Here is an 18,757-nt window from a genome sequence, read left to right as displayed (position 1 = left end):
GACCTCTAATGACCCCAATAATTATTTTCTTCTCAAAAAGATTGGGCGAGCTGACATCAATAGGGCTCAGTGGATCTCAAATGTATCACAAAAAAAGGTCTCAACAAGTGATATAAAGAATGTCTCATCAAGCGAGATACAGACGGTTTCATCCAATGAGATTTCTGAAACATCTACTACTAAACCGATAGAGGACACATCTGCTGTTGATGTTAACTATGAAGATACTGAATGTTTTCCTCCGCCACCTCCAGAAGATTTAGAGTATTTTCCACCTCCACCACCAGATTTACTCAATGTCCAATCAGAAAGTCCAGATATGCCAGTAGAGTGCTTTTACTCACCTGAGCCTCCGGAATCAGCTTACCCATCAAAACGTCCACTCAGTAAACAAGAATACTCCAAGCAGAGAAGCCAATATGAGTTGAAACGTCTTTACAAGCATATCCATCCCGAGGTTCGAAAGAACTTAGAGATGTATAGCGATGCTGATGAGTTTGAGAACACTCAACAAGACAGTCAAGAGGAGATCACAGGGGAGACCAGATATATATATGAGGATAATGGCAGCAGTCCCAATGACTGCATTAGCCCAGAAGAGGAATACTTAGAATGGGATGAGATCCTCAGAGGAGAGGTTCAATCAATGCGCTGGATGTTCGAGAACAAACCTCTAGATGCCATCAAAGATAATGTCTCAGATGACAATGACAACAAAAACTTGGAACAGGAAATCATTGTTGGTAGTGATGTGAGAAGCAAAGCTTGGATGTTTGAGACAAAGCCAATTGATGCATTGGGATCCAACAACATAGATTCAAGTGAATCTAGAAAAAAAAATTATAAGTTGGACAAAGGAGATGTCCGTGCAGCAGCGTGGTTGTTTGAAAACCAACCCATGGAGACCCTGAACAAAATGCATGGAGATGAGGAGCTAACCAAAGAGATAATGTTTACCCAGGAAGATGGCAGCTCAACCATATACATGCTGGAATCACAGTATATGGAAACGTTAGGTCATACCGAGACCATTGATGACAGTCACCTCCTGAGTCTGAGGTCAGTGCTTGAGGAAATAAAGGGAGAACTGAAGACAATCACAAGCACATTTGAGACTCAGTTCATGTGTGTCCTCATGGGACAGTCAGGCCAGATGTTGGAGATAACATCTATACGCAAAGTGGAGACTGAGAAGGGGGACACTAAAACATCAACCTGGCTTTTTGATACCCAAGCCCTAGATATAACTAATCAACCATCTACCCCAGTTAAACTTATATGTAGCCTGTCAATGGAAGACAACTACAAAGGAGATGTTTATCGGGGTAGATGGTTATTTGAGACAAAGACCTTAGATTCCATTAATGAAGATGAATGGGAAAGCTCTACACTGCCTAAGGAAGAGATAATCGGAGCTGATGTTCGAAAACATTGCTTAGTGTTTGAAACTCAGCCAATGGATTCTCTGAAAGATTATTCAAATGTTAAACCTGAGACTGTCGAAGAAGTTATTGGAGGTAATGTTAGATCTGCAAGACACTTCTTTGAGACTTGTCCCAATGCAACTTTAAAGGATCTCAATGAAGTAGGGAAGCTCAAAAAGTTAAGTGCAGCTGAAGAAGAGAAGGGTGATGTAAGACACCAAAAATGGAAGTTTGAGAATGAACCTCTGGAGAACATAAGAGATGAGAAGAAGGAGCTCATTCGTACTGTGAACATCACAAATCTTACTGAGGAGGAAGGTGTAAGCTACAACGCTGATGTCCGTAAAAACTGCATGGTATTTGAGACTCAGCCAATGGATACTTTAAAAGATGACTCAAATGCTAGAGCCTTGTCTAAGGAAGAAATAGTCAGAGGTAATGTAAGATCAGCAAGAAATTACTTTGAAACCGTTCCAGCTGACAATGTAAAAGAATTTGCTGAAGTTGGAAAACTACAAAAAATGGTGAGACTTGATGAAGAGAAGGGGGATGTGAGACACCAGAAGTGGGTTTTTGAAAGTCAACCCCTGGAGCACATTCAAGAGGAAAAAAAGGAAGTATTTCGAACTGTTAACCTGGAAGACATTGATAAAGTCGATGTCTCAAACTACAAGCAAATATTTGAATCCACAGACTTGTCAAGGTGTAGTGAATCGCAAAGGATACTTGTGGAGGGTGTAACATGTGGCTCTGTGCAATCTAACAAACATCTGTTTGAGACTACACCCATGTATGCCATGCAAGACAGCTCTGGCCATTACCATGAGGTGAAAACAGTGCGCCGAGAAGAAGTTGTCAAGGGTGATGTGACAAGCTGCAAGTGGATGTTTGAAACACGCCCCATTGACCAGTTTGATGAAAGTATCACAAATTACCAAATTATTAAAGGAATATCCAAAGAGGAAATTGAGTCTGGTGATGTTAAAACAGCCAAATGGCTTTTTGAAACACAGCCTCTTGATGCCATTAAATACTTCAGCAATATTGATGATGAGGAAACTACAACTAGAGAAAGTGTTGAGATTGTAAAAGGTGATGTTAAAACTGGTAAGTGGTTATTCGAGACTAAACTAAAGAATGTCCCATATGAGAAGGCTGTGTTTAGAAGTGAAAATGAGAGTGAGGAGATACAAAAAGGAGATGTAAAAACCTGCACATGGCTGTTTGAAACACAGGCGCTTGACACTATCCGAGATGACGCTGAAAATGTTCTACAAACATGCACAGTGAATCAAGAAGATGTCCAGGGGAAAGATGTACGAATGGCTCGTTTTCTGTTTGAGACAGAGAATCTAGAGAACATCACAGGGGATGATGAGAGCTATAAGAGGGTTACTGAGATAGACATTCAGTCAGGAGATGTGAACAGAATGAAGTATATTTTTGAGAACCAGTCCTCTGATATCATGACCTCAACATCTGATGAGTTCATGCAAAGGCTCAAAACTACACAATCAGAGGACATCCAGAAAGGAAATGTGGTGAACTGCAAATGGCTTTTTGAGAACCAGGCCATAGATGCCATGAATTATACAGAGGAAGAGACGCTGGACACCCGCACTGTGATGGATGTACAAGGAGGTAATGTGGACAAAGGCCGTTTCATTTTTGAGACCTACTCTTTAGATAAAATCCAACAGGTTTCCTCAGAGACAGAGGCTGATATTACAAAGTTGCAGAAGATCACCTGTGATGAGGTAGAGAAAGGGGACGTGAGAAACTACACAATGATGTTTGAAACTCAACCTCTGTATGCCATTCAAGACAAAGAAGGTAATTATCATGAGGTCACCACTGTCACAAGCGAGGAGATTTTAAAGGGTGATGTTATTGGCTCCAGGTGGTTGTTTGAAACCAAGCCTCTTGATGCTATCAGGGACACAGAGGAGGTTTATGTAATCAAATCTGTCACTCAGGAGGATGTTCAGAAAGGAGATGTGACTTCAGCAAAGTGGAGATTTGAAACGCATCCTCTTGATAAGATTGCAGATGACATTAAAATATCAGTTAAAACTGTTGAAGATATTCAAGGAGGAGATGTTAGAATGAATAAACAGCTGTTTGAATCAGATGAGCTGTCACAGAAGACTGTGCGAACTGTTAATGTGAGTGAAATCCAAAAAGGTGATGTCAGGACAGCAAAGTGGATGTTTGAAACTCAAACAATGGATAAAATACGCAGCCAGAGTGAAGATAATTTAATAGAAACCGTCATGAAAGAAGAGGTGGTAAAAGGAGATGTCAGACAATCCGTGTGGCTCTTTGAACAGAATCCTCTTGACCATATAAAAGAGATCGATGACGATGATATAGTAACTGTTCAAGAGGAGATCCCCAAAGCCGACGTAAAGACAACAACATGGCTGTTTGAAACAACTCCTTTCCACGACTTCAATGAGAACCGTGTTGAAAAGTCTGAAATACTTGGTAAAAGTATCAAAGGAACTCTTGAGGAACTTTATAGCCAGAAAATGGTCAATTCAAAAGGAATACTAATTGAAGCAGATGAAATTGGGGATGTTAGAATGGCGAAATATCAGCTAATGAATAAAGAGGCTCCAGAGATCCAAAAAGAAGAAATCATCAGGGGAGATCTGAACAACATTATGATGAATCTTCTGAACAGTCGGGAAACAATTCAGAGGGGGGTAATTGTAGAATCAGAGGAGAAGGGCAACATCAGTACAACAGTGCAACAACTGTTCAACCAAGAGAGGGGTGTCAATGTAGAAAAGGAGGAAATATTAAGAGGTGATATACAGGAAGCTGTCAACAATCTTCTCAAGGATGGAGAATCTGCTAAACGTGGTATACTCCTTCAAGAGGATGAGAAGGGTGATGTACAAATGACTATATATTCTCTTCTACATAAAAAAGAGGACATCGGAGTAGAAAAAGAAGATATAGTCAAAGGCAATATTAGGAATGCTCTCCAAAAACTATCCAACCCAGAAAATCAAGAGCAGATCAAGATAACGGTGGAAGAGACAGAAAAAGGAAACGTAAACTTCTACTCAACATGCATTGAATCTGGGGCCCTCGACTACCTCAAACAGCTCCAGGTAGATCCAGATGAGACTCCACCTGAAAAGCTAGAGAAAGAAGAAATTATTAGAGGGGATATTAAGGGGACAAAACTTATTCTTGGCAGTAATCAAGTGCAAATTGACCGTACAGTAGGGGAAGAGGACATAGTTCGAGGAGATGTTCACAACACGGTAAAGGTCTTCATGAGTGAACCTACAGTCTCACTGGGTGGCCTACAGAAAGAGGAAATTGTGAGGGGTGATTTAAAAGCAGCTATAAACTCCCTCTCTCAGTCTGTCAATCAGACAGTGGTTGTTGAGAAAGAAGAGGTGGTAAGAGGTAACATTCACAAAGCCAGAAGGCACCTTGAGTTGGCCCAAAGACAGCCCAAGGAGATGGAAAAGCCTGAGATTGTCAGAGGCAACATCAAAGGGGCACTGAGATCGCTGGAAAAATCTGAAACCTCCAAAGTTGAAACTGTCATTGAAGATTTAGTCCCTGGAGACATCAAAGGTACATTGAAATCCCTGGAGGAGGCAAAGCAAAAAGTCAGGGAGATCGAGAAGGAAGAGATTGTAAAGGGTAACATTTATTCAGCCAAGCAATGCTTGCAAGATGCTTCTAATGACAGCAGGACATGCCAACAGGAAATAGATGTTCATGGAAATGTGAGAGGCACTATTCAACTCTTATTGGAACCACCAGCTTCTCCAAGAATGACGCGGAGACCTAGCTTTGAGGGTGATGTGAAAATGTCCATTAAGTCACTCTATGGGACACATGAGGTGAATGAAACAGTGGAAGAGCAGACTCAACCTGAGAAAGAGGATGTCATAAAAGGTGACGTTAAAGGCACCATCAAATCCTTGCTTGAGTCAGCACAGCGTGCAGCTCCTAAAATCAGAGTGGGAGCTAGAAAGGTCAAAGTTTCTGTGAGATCTCCATTGCGTTCACAGCAAGGAAGCCATGAATATTCTGTTGTAACCAAATCTGAGTGTGAGACACTTCAAAATAAGACTCAAAGCACTGAAGCACAAAGGAACATACAGAAAATAAAGACTGCTAATTTGTTGGAAACTGAGAGCACAAAACAAGAGAATCAATCCCTTTCAACTGAAACCTCAATCACATCAGAATCCCAGGCGACTCAACAATCAAAGACAGTATTGCAGCACACAACCATCACTCAAAGCCACGGTATTAAAACTTTGGAGACTAAGTTCCGAAACCTCAATTCAAGTCGCAAGGGCATGATAAGACTAGACAAAACCAAAGTAAAAACAACTGTTCATTCCCCAAAAAGGACATTGTCCGAGTCTGAACTGTCTCTCCCTCCGCCACCTCCACCATGTGATGACCAATCATCCCTAACCCCAGCCTCCTCTATAAATAGGCTGGACTTGGATCTTCCTCCTCCCCCAACTCCACCCCCACCACCTGTTGATTCTGAACCTCTTCACTTCCCTTCCCCTCCACCACCACATGACTTCCTTCCACCCCCACCCCCCCAGCATGAACTGGACTCTATGCCATTCCAGACACCCCATCTATCACCATCCAAAGCCACAAAAATGACTGTCAAAAAGGTGAAAGGGCCTGCATTGCACCAGGTCTCGAAACTTGAGCCAAGTCTGAAAATTCAACAGGAAACCTCTGAGAAGCATGTAACCACAGCCAACACATCTGTGATGGAAATCAACACAATTTCAAGTGAGTCAACATTGTCTTCATCAAAAACAGTTCTGCCTGAAATCCCCAAACCACCAGAATCACCACGACCTTTAAAGAAAGTGTATGTTGCTCCTATAAGATTTACTCCTCCACCTTCTCCTCCTCCTCTCATGAAATCCTCTAAATTTACAACTCCATTAATAAAAGCAGAAGAAAAGTACAGAAAACAAATAGAAGATAGTACACCCCCTGCTACACCAGGTCCTGTTTTCCTGCATGAGTCAATCAGTGCTGCCATTGAAATGCTTTCCTCTGAGGAAAAAAATGGGGAGCAATCAAAAAAGAGCATGCCATTTGGTTCCACTGAAGATACAGCTGGAAGGTCTGTCAAGCCAGACGCACTATCATCTGGTTTATTGAATCAGGCCAACTTTTCAGATACTTGTTTGATATCTGCTTTAAATGAGCAAAATTATCCTGAATCGGCTGATATTTCATCAATTAAACAACATATTGTCTCTAATCAGAAATCCAAAGTACTATCTGCTCAGAACCAGACCACTGTTTCTTCTACAAAACAACAAACAGTTACTGCATCTAAACAGCAGGTAATTTCCACATCCACCAAGCAGTCACATTTGACTGTAAGTAGCTCTGAAGTCCAGATCTCAACCATTGATGATAAAAAGATTGAAAATAAAAAATCAGGTGAAAGAAATCTCAAAATTAACTCTCAAGAAAATATTTCTAACAATGATGCTAAACAAATGGATGATACAAAAACAAATGTCAAGAAAGAGATCAAAAACCACCAAATTAAGTCTCATGTCCAAATTACAACCAGTGAAGCTAAAAAGTTTGAAGATACAGAAATTGACATAAAGAAGGACAAAAATAATCTAAAAACGAAAGGTTCCCATAAATCTGAAGACAAAAAGAACAAAGATCAATCTGCATCCCAAGGATCTGAGAAAGCTCCTGACCAGCCTATTAAAACAGACAAGGTCACCCCAGAAAAAAATATTAATGCAGTTAAATTACCATTAGAAGACAAAATAAATTATGACATTTCTGCATTGCCTGAGAAGGTTTCTAATCAACCAATGAAAGTAGATACGGTAACCAACAAAACCAATATCAAAACCAGTAACAAGAAGAAGGCCAAAGGTCAAGAAACGCAAGTAGAAGTTAAAGACTTAAAACAGCCAGATGAAACTAAGAAGGAAAACATTTCACAGGGGAAAGATTTAAAGGTTGAAGTAAAGGAAATTATTAAGGTAAATGTTTCTAGTGGCCAAAAACATGCAGAGAATAGCATCAAAGTAAACGAGGACAGTCTTAAAGCTCCTGCTACTAAAGATAACCAAAAAGCAACTCCGACATCGGCAAAAAAGAAGAAGAAGAAGAAGTCTAAAGCTAAAGATGCAGCTGCCACCTCTGAATCAGCTAAATCTGTTTCTGAATGTTCCAATCAAAGTCAGGAGATTATTGTAGAGCAGCCACACAACGCCCATGAAACAGAACACATTCCAGTAAATAAGGAAGTGATTAGTGCTGATAGCAGAGTTGAAAGCAAAATGAATCAAAGTATCCATCAACAAGGAACAGTTAAAGTTGAAAAGCGGGTCATCACATCTCAAAACAAGAAAGAGTTGATAGGAAACCAACCAATTCAAGAGAAACCAAATGAGGAAAACCAAAATGTCACAGTGAAAGTGGAAAGTGTAAAAATGACAAGCAAGTCAGCACAAAAAGAACATGCACACCCTTCAACAAAGAGCACAGAGGATTCTCAAAAACGAAAACATGTTGAGAAGTTAATCTCACAGATAACTGAGTTAGAGGGATCTTCAGGAAAAATTGATTCTAAGTCTGTGAAGACACTACTGAATACTATTCCAGAGTGGCTTATTGGTCCTGAGGAGAAGACTTATCTTGAGGGAACTGCAGTTGAGCATAATATATCAAAGCTTACAGAAATTGTTTCATATTTGAAAAAATTAGCAATGGCAAAGCTGATGTGTTTAGAGTGTACCCAAACTACTTTAGAAAAACATGAGTGTGAAGCCACTTCAGAAAAGATTATTGTTGCCGGTGCAACTCAAAGAATACGTAAGATAAGTATTGGCTCTTCAAAAGTTGAAAGCCAAAAGAAAGTTGTAGAGAGCAAAAATACATCCCATGAGGGTAAAAACCAAGACCGTGGTTTAAAATTGATGGGCTCACCTTCACCCTTACTAAGGATGCGCTCTCCCTCACCCACCTTTATTACCATTGAATCTACCCGGAAAACAGACTCTCCTCATAGAATAACCCCATCACCTATCCCAATGCACAGACCAACCACTCCCCCTACACCTCCACCTCGCAAATCGGAAACTCCTACATCACACATCCGTAGGGCTACACCTTCTCCCACCTTCTCCAGGGCAGAGAACTTAGTGCGGCTGAAAGATACTACAGCCAAGCTTTCCCGTGGTGTGACCCCTCCTCCGGTTCAACTTCCTATTCAAGTCACAGAAAAGAAATCAGAGATTGTGGAATCCCCTGCATCATTCCATCGACAGATTAAAATTGAGGGACAAACTAAGGAAAGTTCAGGAGCATCAGACACAATAATGGTTACTACCAAAAAACACAAAAAACAAAAAAAACTAAAAAAATCTGAAGAGGCTCAAAAGGCTGATGTGAAGGTCACACAGTCATTCCATCAAACAAATGATAAAGTCATTAAAGATTCGGAAATGCCAAACCCTTCAATAGTGACTTCTTCAATGAAGGACAATAGTTTTTTTTTTGAAGAATCTCAAAAAGCTGAAGTAAATAAGATCTATATGCGAAAAGATCCCATCAACATCCCTGAGAGCTTGGGCACAGACATGAAGGAGGCTGAAACAACAAACCAAGAGGGTAAGGAGTCAACAAAAAGCACATCTGAAAAGGTCACAGATAGCAATTCTGAATTAAAGGGATCTGCAGAGTCAACTCATGAAGAATTGATAGAAGCTTCAGTTATGTCAGACTCATCAACAGTGAGAAACAAAAGAGAGTCTTTTGAAGATGCTCAAAAAGCTGAAATGAATAAGACCAATGTACGAAAAGTTCCCACTGATATCCTGGACTACTTAGTTCCAGCCATTATGGAATCTAAAACAGATGACCAAGAGATAAAGGAGCATACTGGACTCACAACTGGACAGGTCACAGAGAGCAACTCTGAAGCAGTGGGATTTATGTGGAATGACAGGTGGGGGTTAGCTGCCTCTGAGGCATTGGAAACATCTGAATTGACAGACTCATCAGCAACAACTACATCTGTAAGAGACAAGAGAGATTTTTTTGAAGAGGCACATAAAGCTAAAACAAATAAGACCTATGTGCGAAAGGATCCTATTGATATCCCTGAGCGCTTGGGTCCAGACATAGAAGATCTTGAACCAGAAAACCAGGAGAACGAGAAGGAGGACCTTCCAAAGGTGGACTTGTCTGGATTAGTCAACAAATTTGAAACACCAGAAGAGAAAGTCTATGTCAGGAAACGTATCAGAATGAGAGAACGACTTGGGAGTGAAACGGAATACACAGAGGGAGACCCAGAAACTCAAGATGAGGAAATGTCAATATTTGACATCAAGGCTATTAAAAATGTTTTTGAAATAGGAGAGCAAAATCCTCATAGCAAAGGGGAGAAAAATGAACAAGGGGAGCTGGAGTCAAACCAAAATGAAGATAAAACAGACACTTCAAAGCAGGATTACGCTCAAGAGCCACATATCTTGCCCCCAATCTTGCCCCTGCCATCCCAAAAAGCAGTTCAAAATATGTCAGCAGACCCAACAGGGTTCTGCGAAACCAAGTCAGTCACAGAGCATTCCTCGAGCTTCAATGAATTTGGCAACAAGACAGTTGGATCAACGAGCAGCACAACTGTTTCACAGCACTCACAGAGCATTACATCCCACAGTGGCCCATTCTCTTATGCTGACGTGGTTAAAAAAAAAGGTTCTGAGGTGACACCATCTGAAACTCCTGACGAGGCCACCACTGAAGAGTTGCTGAGGGATTTCCACAAAACATGGACAGAGAGTGAAAGTGTTTTCAAGAGTCTCGGCTACAGTGTCTCAGAGGAGAGAACATCCCATGTTGTCTCACATCAAATGAAGAATGTTGTCACTGGTAAAGAGAGTTGTGTTGCCTGCATGGCTGGACTTGAAACTAACAGGAAATAATAGCATGTAAAAAGGCCCTCTCTGACTTTCAATCAGACCTAATGTTGACTGTGCTTGCTTTAATTTGAATAGTATGGAATCCCAGGAATGACAAATATCAGTAAAAGATATTTGATGAGTAAATTATATAAAAAGATAATGTAAAATAAAAAAGTTTTTAATTATTTCCTTTGCTTACTATAAGCCAACAAAATAAATGAAAAAATATTTAATTTTTGCCAGACCACGTAAGCGGAGCCGGCCAAGAGCAAATGTGAGTGAGTGAGTGACTGACGTCCCCTTGTTAGGTATCCTAGTGGTTAAAGATGCAGACTGCTCTGTAGGCGACCAGTGTTCGATCCTCACCACAGACAGAAAAAAGTATGCTTTAGGATTTGATCAGGATCTTTAGGAGCTACGTTATATAGTAAGCTTAAAATACAACTGTTTGCAGTTATATTGTGACTATTTCTGGAGTTTTTTTCAAAGTACGCATCAGTGCATGCTTTTTGGGTTAATATAGACCACAACCCCTTGTGCAGTAAAAAGGGAGGGGTTTCCACCATTCGTCTTTTCACTTGACTAAAAATGCACTTATCGTCACCTATATTGATAGTTATTGTATCAATGACATTCACAAATGAAGAAAAAAAAACGAACATTGCTGTGCCATGAAATAAAACAGCTTTGGCATTGTAAAGTTCATATTCAGTCTCGCTAGAAATTGCTCAATTCTTATGACTATTCCAAGTAGTAAATAAATAGGCCTATTACTGGCTAATAAGCTGTTAAAACGGACAGTGGCAAAAGCCATCCAGTTCATAGATGCTATTTGTGATGGAAGTACACTTAAGAAACGTTAGTCTGTTTAACACAATGCTTAAAGGTGTCTAGCTAAATATTCAAACTTTGCGTGGTGTGGATACGTGACCACGCAAAGTTTGTGCCTCATCTAATGTTGAGGCGCAATTTTATGACGAGGTAGTATGTCCCACCCGGTCACAATACTGGCATACAAGCTTACTATATACAAAACAGTGCGTACTTCACCATCATCCGCGAAGAACGTACTTGTAGTATGTAGTGCGATCTGAGATTTGGATAATGTATCTATGAGACATTTCCCATTTTCGTTATATTTTGACTTTTAACTGTTGACTTATTGTGATTGTTCGTTAGTCACTACGGGGCCATACACTCAAATATTGGAACAGAAGATCGTTCGGAACATTGTTAGCGACCCCTTCAAAGACAATGTGTTACCGTGGTAACGAAGACCACAACGCATGAGACGTTTGGAGAATTTCTTCTGCGGCACTGCAACTCGTTACTTGAAGTAGACTAGCAGTTGTAGTTTAAACTCAAACAAACTTTTATTTTAAAACCCCTATGCATGTAAATTAAATATCGTCAATATCGCGGTAACACTCACAGATTTTCAGGTAAAATATATCCTGCACTAGAATTCTTTAACGTTCCACTTCGGTGGGCTAGCTAAACAACAATGCGTCAAATTTTGCTAGCATTGTTGAGTACAGCTGTTAAACAAAATGTCAAATAGTTTATCAAATAAAACAGTACTTTGTATGCTATGGGTCAAAACCATAGACTGTAAAAAATGTAAATAAATTGAACACACATAGCAAATTTTAATTAATGTACATCACAACAGCTGGAGACTGGTATATTAAATTTTTTTCTATTGCTCTAGTCTGTATTCAGCATTGATGGTTAGATACAACCAACCTATCTCCTGCATGGTTTTAGACACACCCTTCGAATTATAATATGGCACGAGGAAAATGGAAAATGTCTCAAGAGGAAAATAGGAAATAGGAAAATTATTCAACAGTTCTAGGCCTGAGAAAATAGTAAAAGGGAGGTGTTGATAAATGAAGTTATTATTATTAAGTTATAAAAAATATGCATTTATTTTGTTGGCTTATAATGGGCAAAGGAATTGATTCATCACTTTTTTATATTTCACTACCCTCTTAAATAATTTACTCATCACATAACATTTTACTGACATTTGTCATTCCTGGGAATAGAGATTAATGCCAGTGAAAAAAAAACGAATGCTTCAACGAATGAAACATGACAAAAGAACAAGGCCTAGACATGCTATAATCACATGGGGGAATAGAATCTCTCACCCACAGTAATATTATAAAGATCATATTTCGAATATATATATTTTAATTACAGTAATAAAATATTTGAACCAAAGTGGGGTTCAATACGTTTTGCTACCAGAAGATGCTGTTTGAGATGGGAGATTTCTGTCTTACACCAATGGTATGATTATGATATTTTGAAGTGTTTATATAGTGCATCCATATCCAAAGCATAAACACATACTATGCATGGTTATGCATTTATGTCCTGATAACCTTTCTTTATATACAGTATCTCACAGAAGTGAGTACACCCCTCACATTTTTGTAAATATTTGATTATATCTTTTCATGTGACAACACTGAAAAACTTACTCCTTGCTACAATGTAAAGTAGTGAGTGTACAGCTTTTATAACAGTGTACATTTGCTGTCCCCTCAAAATAACAAAACACACAGCCCTTAATGTCTAAACTGCTGGCAACAAAGGGAGTACACCCCTAAGTAAAAATGTCAAAATTGGGCCCAAAGTGTCAATATTTTGTGTGGCCACCAATTATTTTCCATAAATGCCTCTTGGGCATGGAGTTCACCAGAGCTTCACAGGTTGCCACTGGAGTCCTCTTCCACTCCTCCATGAAAACATCACAGAGCTGGTGGATGTTAGAGAACTTGTGCTCCTCCACCTTCCGTTTGAGGATGCCCCACAGATGCTCAATGGGTTTAGGTCTGGGGACATGCTTGGCCAGTCTATCACCTTTACCCTCAGCTTCTTTAGCAAGGCAGTGGTCATCTTGGAGGTGTTTTTGGGGCGTTATCATGTTGGAATACTGCCCTGCGGCCCAGTCTCCGAAGGGAGGGGATCATGCTCTGCTTGAATATATCACAGTACATGGTTCCCTCAATTAACTGTAGCTCCCCAGTGCCAGCAGCACTCATGCAGCCCCAGACCATGACACTCCCACCACCATGCTTGACTGTAGGCAAGACACACTTGTCTTTGTACTCCTCACCTGGTTGTCGCCACACACACTTGACACCATCTGAATCAAATAAGTTTATCTTGGTCTCATCAGACCACAGGATATGGTTCCAGTAATCCATGTCCTTAGTTTGCTTGTCTTCAGCAAACTGTTTTCTGGCTTTCTTTAGAAGAGGCTTCCTTCTGGGATGATAGCCATGCAGACCAATTTGATGCAGTGTGCGGCATATGGTCTGAGCACTGACAGGCTGACCCCCCATCCCTTCAATCTCTGCAGCAATGCTGGCAGCACTCATACGTCTATTTCCCAAAGACAATATCTGGATATGAAGCTGAGCACGTGCACTCAACTTCTTTGGTCGACCATGGCGAGGCCTGTTCTGAGTGGAACCTGTCCTGTTATACCGCTGTATGGTCTTGGCCACCGTGCTGCAGCTCAGTTTGAGGGACTTGGCAATCTTCATATAGCCGAGGTCATCTTAAAGTAGACCAACAATTCTTTTTTTCAGATCCTCAGAGAGTTCTTTGCCATGAGGTGCCATGTTGAACTTCCAGTGACCAGTATGAGAGATTGTGAGAGCGATAAGACCAAATGTAACACACCTTCTCCCCATTCACACCTGAGACCTTTTAACACTAACGAGTCACATGACCCTGGGGAGGGAAAATGGCTAATTGGGCCCAATTTGGACATTTTCACTTAGGGGTGTACTTACTTTTGTTGCCAGCGGTTTAGACAGTAATGGCTGTGTGTTATTTCTAGGGGACAGCAAATTTACACTGTTATACAAGCTGTACACTCACTACTTTACATTGTAGCAAACTGTTATTTCTTCAGTGTTGTCACATGAAAAGATATAATCAAATATTTACAGAAATGTGAAGGGTGTACTCCCTTTTGTGAGACACTGTATGAGTCATGGTATGTATTGATGAAGAAAGCCATAAGGATGGTCACTTTTCCCTGGCAGACTCGAGTTCCCAAGTCGGAGCTTTGCACTGTGTGTCGAAGGAGGGTCTATCCGATGGAGGCTCTAATAGCGGACAGAAAAAAATTCCATAAATCCTGTTTCTGCTGTGAGCACTGCAGAAATAAATTAAGGTACAGTAAATACCAATCCAAGGTGAATTCAAAGTGTTTTTTTGGCTGTGAATTCAATGGCAGTCCTTCAATTCTTTTGCTTACAGGTGTTTACAGTTTGTTGCAGAACATACTATTCTGTTGTGTAATGTTGGCAAATTAGGAAGATATTAGTTGGACATGTTTGTGGAATGAATATCTACCTTTGTTGTGTGGAATATTAATTTGTTCTGTCTCCTTCAGCCTTGGCAACTATGTCTCTCTCCATGGACATTTTTACTGTTTGCCCCACTACAAACAACTCTTCAAGTCTAAAGGGAACTATGGTAATGGATTTGGACAAACTGTTACCAATGAAAAGAATGCCAATGAAAGTATCAGACTCATCCCCTCATCAAGGCAACTCAACCGGAGGTATTCAAAAAGCAGCATAAGCTCAACAGAAAAGGACATACATGAAAAGGAATTAATGAGATCAGCTGATGATAACAAACACATTAGTAATAAGATATCTGTTGTGTGGCCTCCCCAAGCCCAGTCCCCACAGAAAGCCTTTAGAGTAGAGGTTGATATAAAACTGACTAAACCACAATGGCCTCCTAAGGACGATTCCCCAAAGTCGCCCAAACAACAACACAGAAAAGCTTTTCCCAGGAGCCCACTTTGAAAGAATGTATTCCCACCACCAAGACAGGTAGACAAATGTATAATGTGCCACAGAAAACAGAAGAATCATCAACCAGTCTATAGTAAGGCAACCTATGAGGCCAAAGAGACAGTTAAAATTGGTAAAAGTCTGGGACCGAAAGAAAAAAAGTAAAGTGCAGCAGAGGTAAAGGAAATGAATGGTACAAATATAGTGGGTATGAAAAAGTAGGAAGTAAGTGTCAGAAGAGGTGTGTATATTTATGGCAGGTGAGAGTGAATTTTTATTTTTTTGGAAAGTGCGGGGAAGTGGTCATAGGAAAAGCCCAAGAGCTGTATGATAGTAGATGGAAACATGGACTGTTATGATTAGAAATGAAACAGAAATCCTAACACCTTACCTCTAGATTTGGAATGAAGTCATTAATCATGTTAGCTTACAATAATCTCTGACATTTGTTTTCAATGGATCTCTAACAAAAAAATCTAGCAAGTAGTTTCAGTTCATGGAGAGCGTATTGTACTTTTTAAACAAAGTCATTATTTTGTCTTGGCTTTTACTTTCAACATACTTATCAACATTTTTACCTTTACCTTTTTCTAGCACCTGGTGTGCCGCCTAGTAAACATTATTTTAGAAATAATTTCTTTATAATACTATATATACAGTATACATATCCTATTAATTGGTATTAATCATGTTTGTTTTGGACATTTGTATCCTATTTTAAAGAGCAAATATTTTGCAATGCACATTTGATTTTTTAGATTAAACTACTTTCTACAAGAGAAATCCTGATTCTTTCATCCTGTCAGGCTGGTTAATTAACAACTCTTTTTAATTTATTGTTGATCCAAGGGCAATAAAATCATTGAATTGATCAGTCGCAGATCATTTATTTTGCATGAATTTTAAACAATCATACAGTATTCAGTCCTGAATACATTGCTTTACAAGAGGTGATTTCACTACGGAAGAATTTACAAACTTGCTAATATATTTCTGGATTTTTTTCTAGATTTAGATTTTCGTGTACTCAAGCTGCTGCAGCAGAACATACGTCAACCTAACTGAGTAATACTGTACTTTAACACCAGACAGCTCAAATAACATTCTGCTAAAGAGAAACTTTCATGTAGGCTACAGTAGTTAATGAAAGTCTATACACCCCTTCACACTTTGTGGCCTTGTAATTCATCCTAAATAGGGGTTTACATTTTACTACCATGGTCAGAGTTTTAAAATGTATTCATAAAAACAAAACATAGATTGCATATGCCTTCACACCCCAGAGTTATTACTTACTGAAACCACATTTGTCAACCATTAAAGCTATGAATCCTTTTCAATAAAATGATAACATATTTGCACAACTCTTAGGGCAACATTTGTCCATTGTGTGCAAATTGCTGAAGCTCAGAAATTTTGGTGTGTCTGACATGAACATTGTGTAATGAAAAATGAAAATACCCCATTGTTTTCAGAAGAATGGGGACAGTTTTCTCTCAACTTTTCTCTGTGCTTTGCTCCTTTCATATTTCTATTGATCCTGACAAATGTATCTATTCCTGCTGATGACAAACATATAACCCATAACATGATGCTGCCCCAAAATTCTTGAAAATAAAGAGGGTTTCAGACTGCATTGTGTTGTATTGGATTTGCCCCAAACCTGTTGTTTTTAGCTCATGCCACAAAGTGAACATCTTTACAGAGTTGTTTTGCATTATAACCTAATGGCCTTCTTGCAAACAGAATGGATGATTTTTAGTAGATTTTTAAAAAATGGGCAGTAAAAGAAATGTTGTTGATTGTTTTTCCTGCTAGACAGTTGCAAATACTGTAAAACAAAAGATACCAAAATTCACCAAAATGGCTTTTCAATGTGTTTAGTGTTCCTGGGTGGTCCAGGTATAAACAATGGAAATATGTTGCAGAATAGTTGTGGAAAGTTCGAAAATTATTAGAAATGATTCACAGCTCTAAAGGCTGTAAAAGGTGCTCCCAGCAAGTATTAACTCTTGAGTGGTAAGACATCTAATCAATACATCCTCATTTCGTATTTCTTAGTAATTTAGAAAATGTCAGCGGTTGTAGACAGCTGAAATGTTTGCTCTAGGAAAGTGCTTGATTTGCAGTTTTACATTTCTTATAATGCATATAATAAAATGAATTAATTTCTTGAATATTAGCCAACTTACAAATGCTCTGTTGACAATGTGGTTCAATCCTTTCCAGAAAATGCTTTGCAGGAATTAAAGGTTTTAATGTCATAAAACATTTATCATTATCCATTTAGATTAATTTGATAGTCAAACCTAAACGCCAGACACCAGTTTTTCAATAATAATACGCACGTGAATAATTTCTATTGAAAATGAGCAAGTTATAAGAGAGAGCACGAATATTCGTCCTTGCAATTCGTGCCTTTTCTATTCCGGTCTGATAGGCCACATCCGGGTTGATAACTTTTGAAAAACTGCATTAGGTGTGCAGAAAACAAGTTCAAGGTGTTTAGGCTATGTCACTCACACTAAAATATATCTGTAAATATATCATTGTTATGAGGAATCAAGAAAGGCAAGATATTCATGAGACTTGGCATGTGGACGGCACATCTCAGCCTTAAAATATACTGTACATGCAACTATGGTTTAAAATAGGCATAGCAGCCGGTCATCCTCTTACGCTACCTTTGGCATGATTCCAGTGCGTACTCCGCTGGTGGAGTCCATCCATTCCAAGCACAAATGTGCAAATCCGTTTCTATCTTTCAACTTGGCCACACTTCTGCTTTGTTTGTATGAGCACAAAATGTATACGATATACATGCTTTCTTCATGTTTTTAGTTTAGTCGACAACCAATTAGCAGGTATGGGAATATCAAATCAACACAATCAAAATTATCAATTGAAAATACATCCTGGAAGTCATCTTTCCTTATTTAAACTATGTTATTTTATAATATTTTATATATACTCTTCAATACTTATAATGGACTAGTTGGCGTTTCGAGCAGTTTCTAGCATGCCGGTCCTGCATGCCTGTCCTGATTCTGGCAGGCTGCATTTATGTGTCATTAATCCTGCCTGGGGATGAACACAGTGTGAGCCGAGTCTTCTGTAATGGAGGCTGCCACTGGGGTACGGATAGAGGGAATGAAATTGACGGTGATTTGCTCTGCAACGTTTTTATGTTAAAAAATCAAGGTAAATATTTGTATTTTCTTTATGTGCTTTCATTTTTTAGTCTTGGTGGGAATGTATACATGTATTCTATACATATAAATGTCACACTTCCCCCGTGATCAAACCTACTTGTGTTACTATTAGAGAGAACTGGACAGCAGTTCGCAAAACACGTTTTAAAAATAAAGCTGACTGGAAATACTCTTATAACGTCATTCGACCTTGCTACACTATGTAAAGTAGCTTTCTTTATTTCATGTGGATTGGCTACTACTCTATCGGATTACTCTCTGATTGGAGGGGTCTCTTGTCAACGTATGAGCTTCAGCTCCATGCTGTACGATCATGCTTC

At 39.3% G+C, this 18,757-nt stretch overlaps 1 protein-coding gene across 3 annotated transcripts in view; it reads left to right on the top strand.

Moving 5' to 3' along the window:
• The window catches only part of xirp2b (xin actin binding repeat containing 2b), a 43,417-nt gene extending 28,512 nt beyond the window's left edge, over positions 1–14,905 (top strand). For all 3 annotated transcript variants that reach the window (XM_020055061.3, XM_010890896.4, XM_020055060.3), the window contains 3 exons: positions 41–10,358; positions 14,461–14,591; positions 14,814–14,905. In XM_020055061.3, the coding sequence (XP_019910620.2) occupies positions 41–10,358; positions 14,461–14,552 (10,410 nt within the window). In that variant the 3' untranslated portion in view covers positions 14,553–14,591; positions 14,814–14,905. The remainder of the gene's footprint in view (positions 1–40; positions 10,359–14,460; positions 14,592–14,813) is intronic.
• Positions 14,906–18,757: the final 3,852 nt, after the last annotated feature.

The sequence above is a fragment of the Esox lucius genome, chromosome 16 (genome assembly GCF_011004845.1).
Source record: "Esox lucius isolate fEsoLuc1 chromosome 16, fEsoLuc1.pri, whole genome shotgun sequence".
Taxonomy (NCBI): Eukaryota; Metazoa; Chordata; class Actinopteri; order Esociformes; family Esocidae; genus Esox; species Esox lucius.
This window is presented reverse-complemented; position numbering and strand designations above follow the sequence as displayed.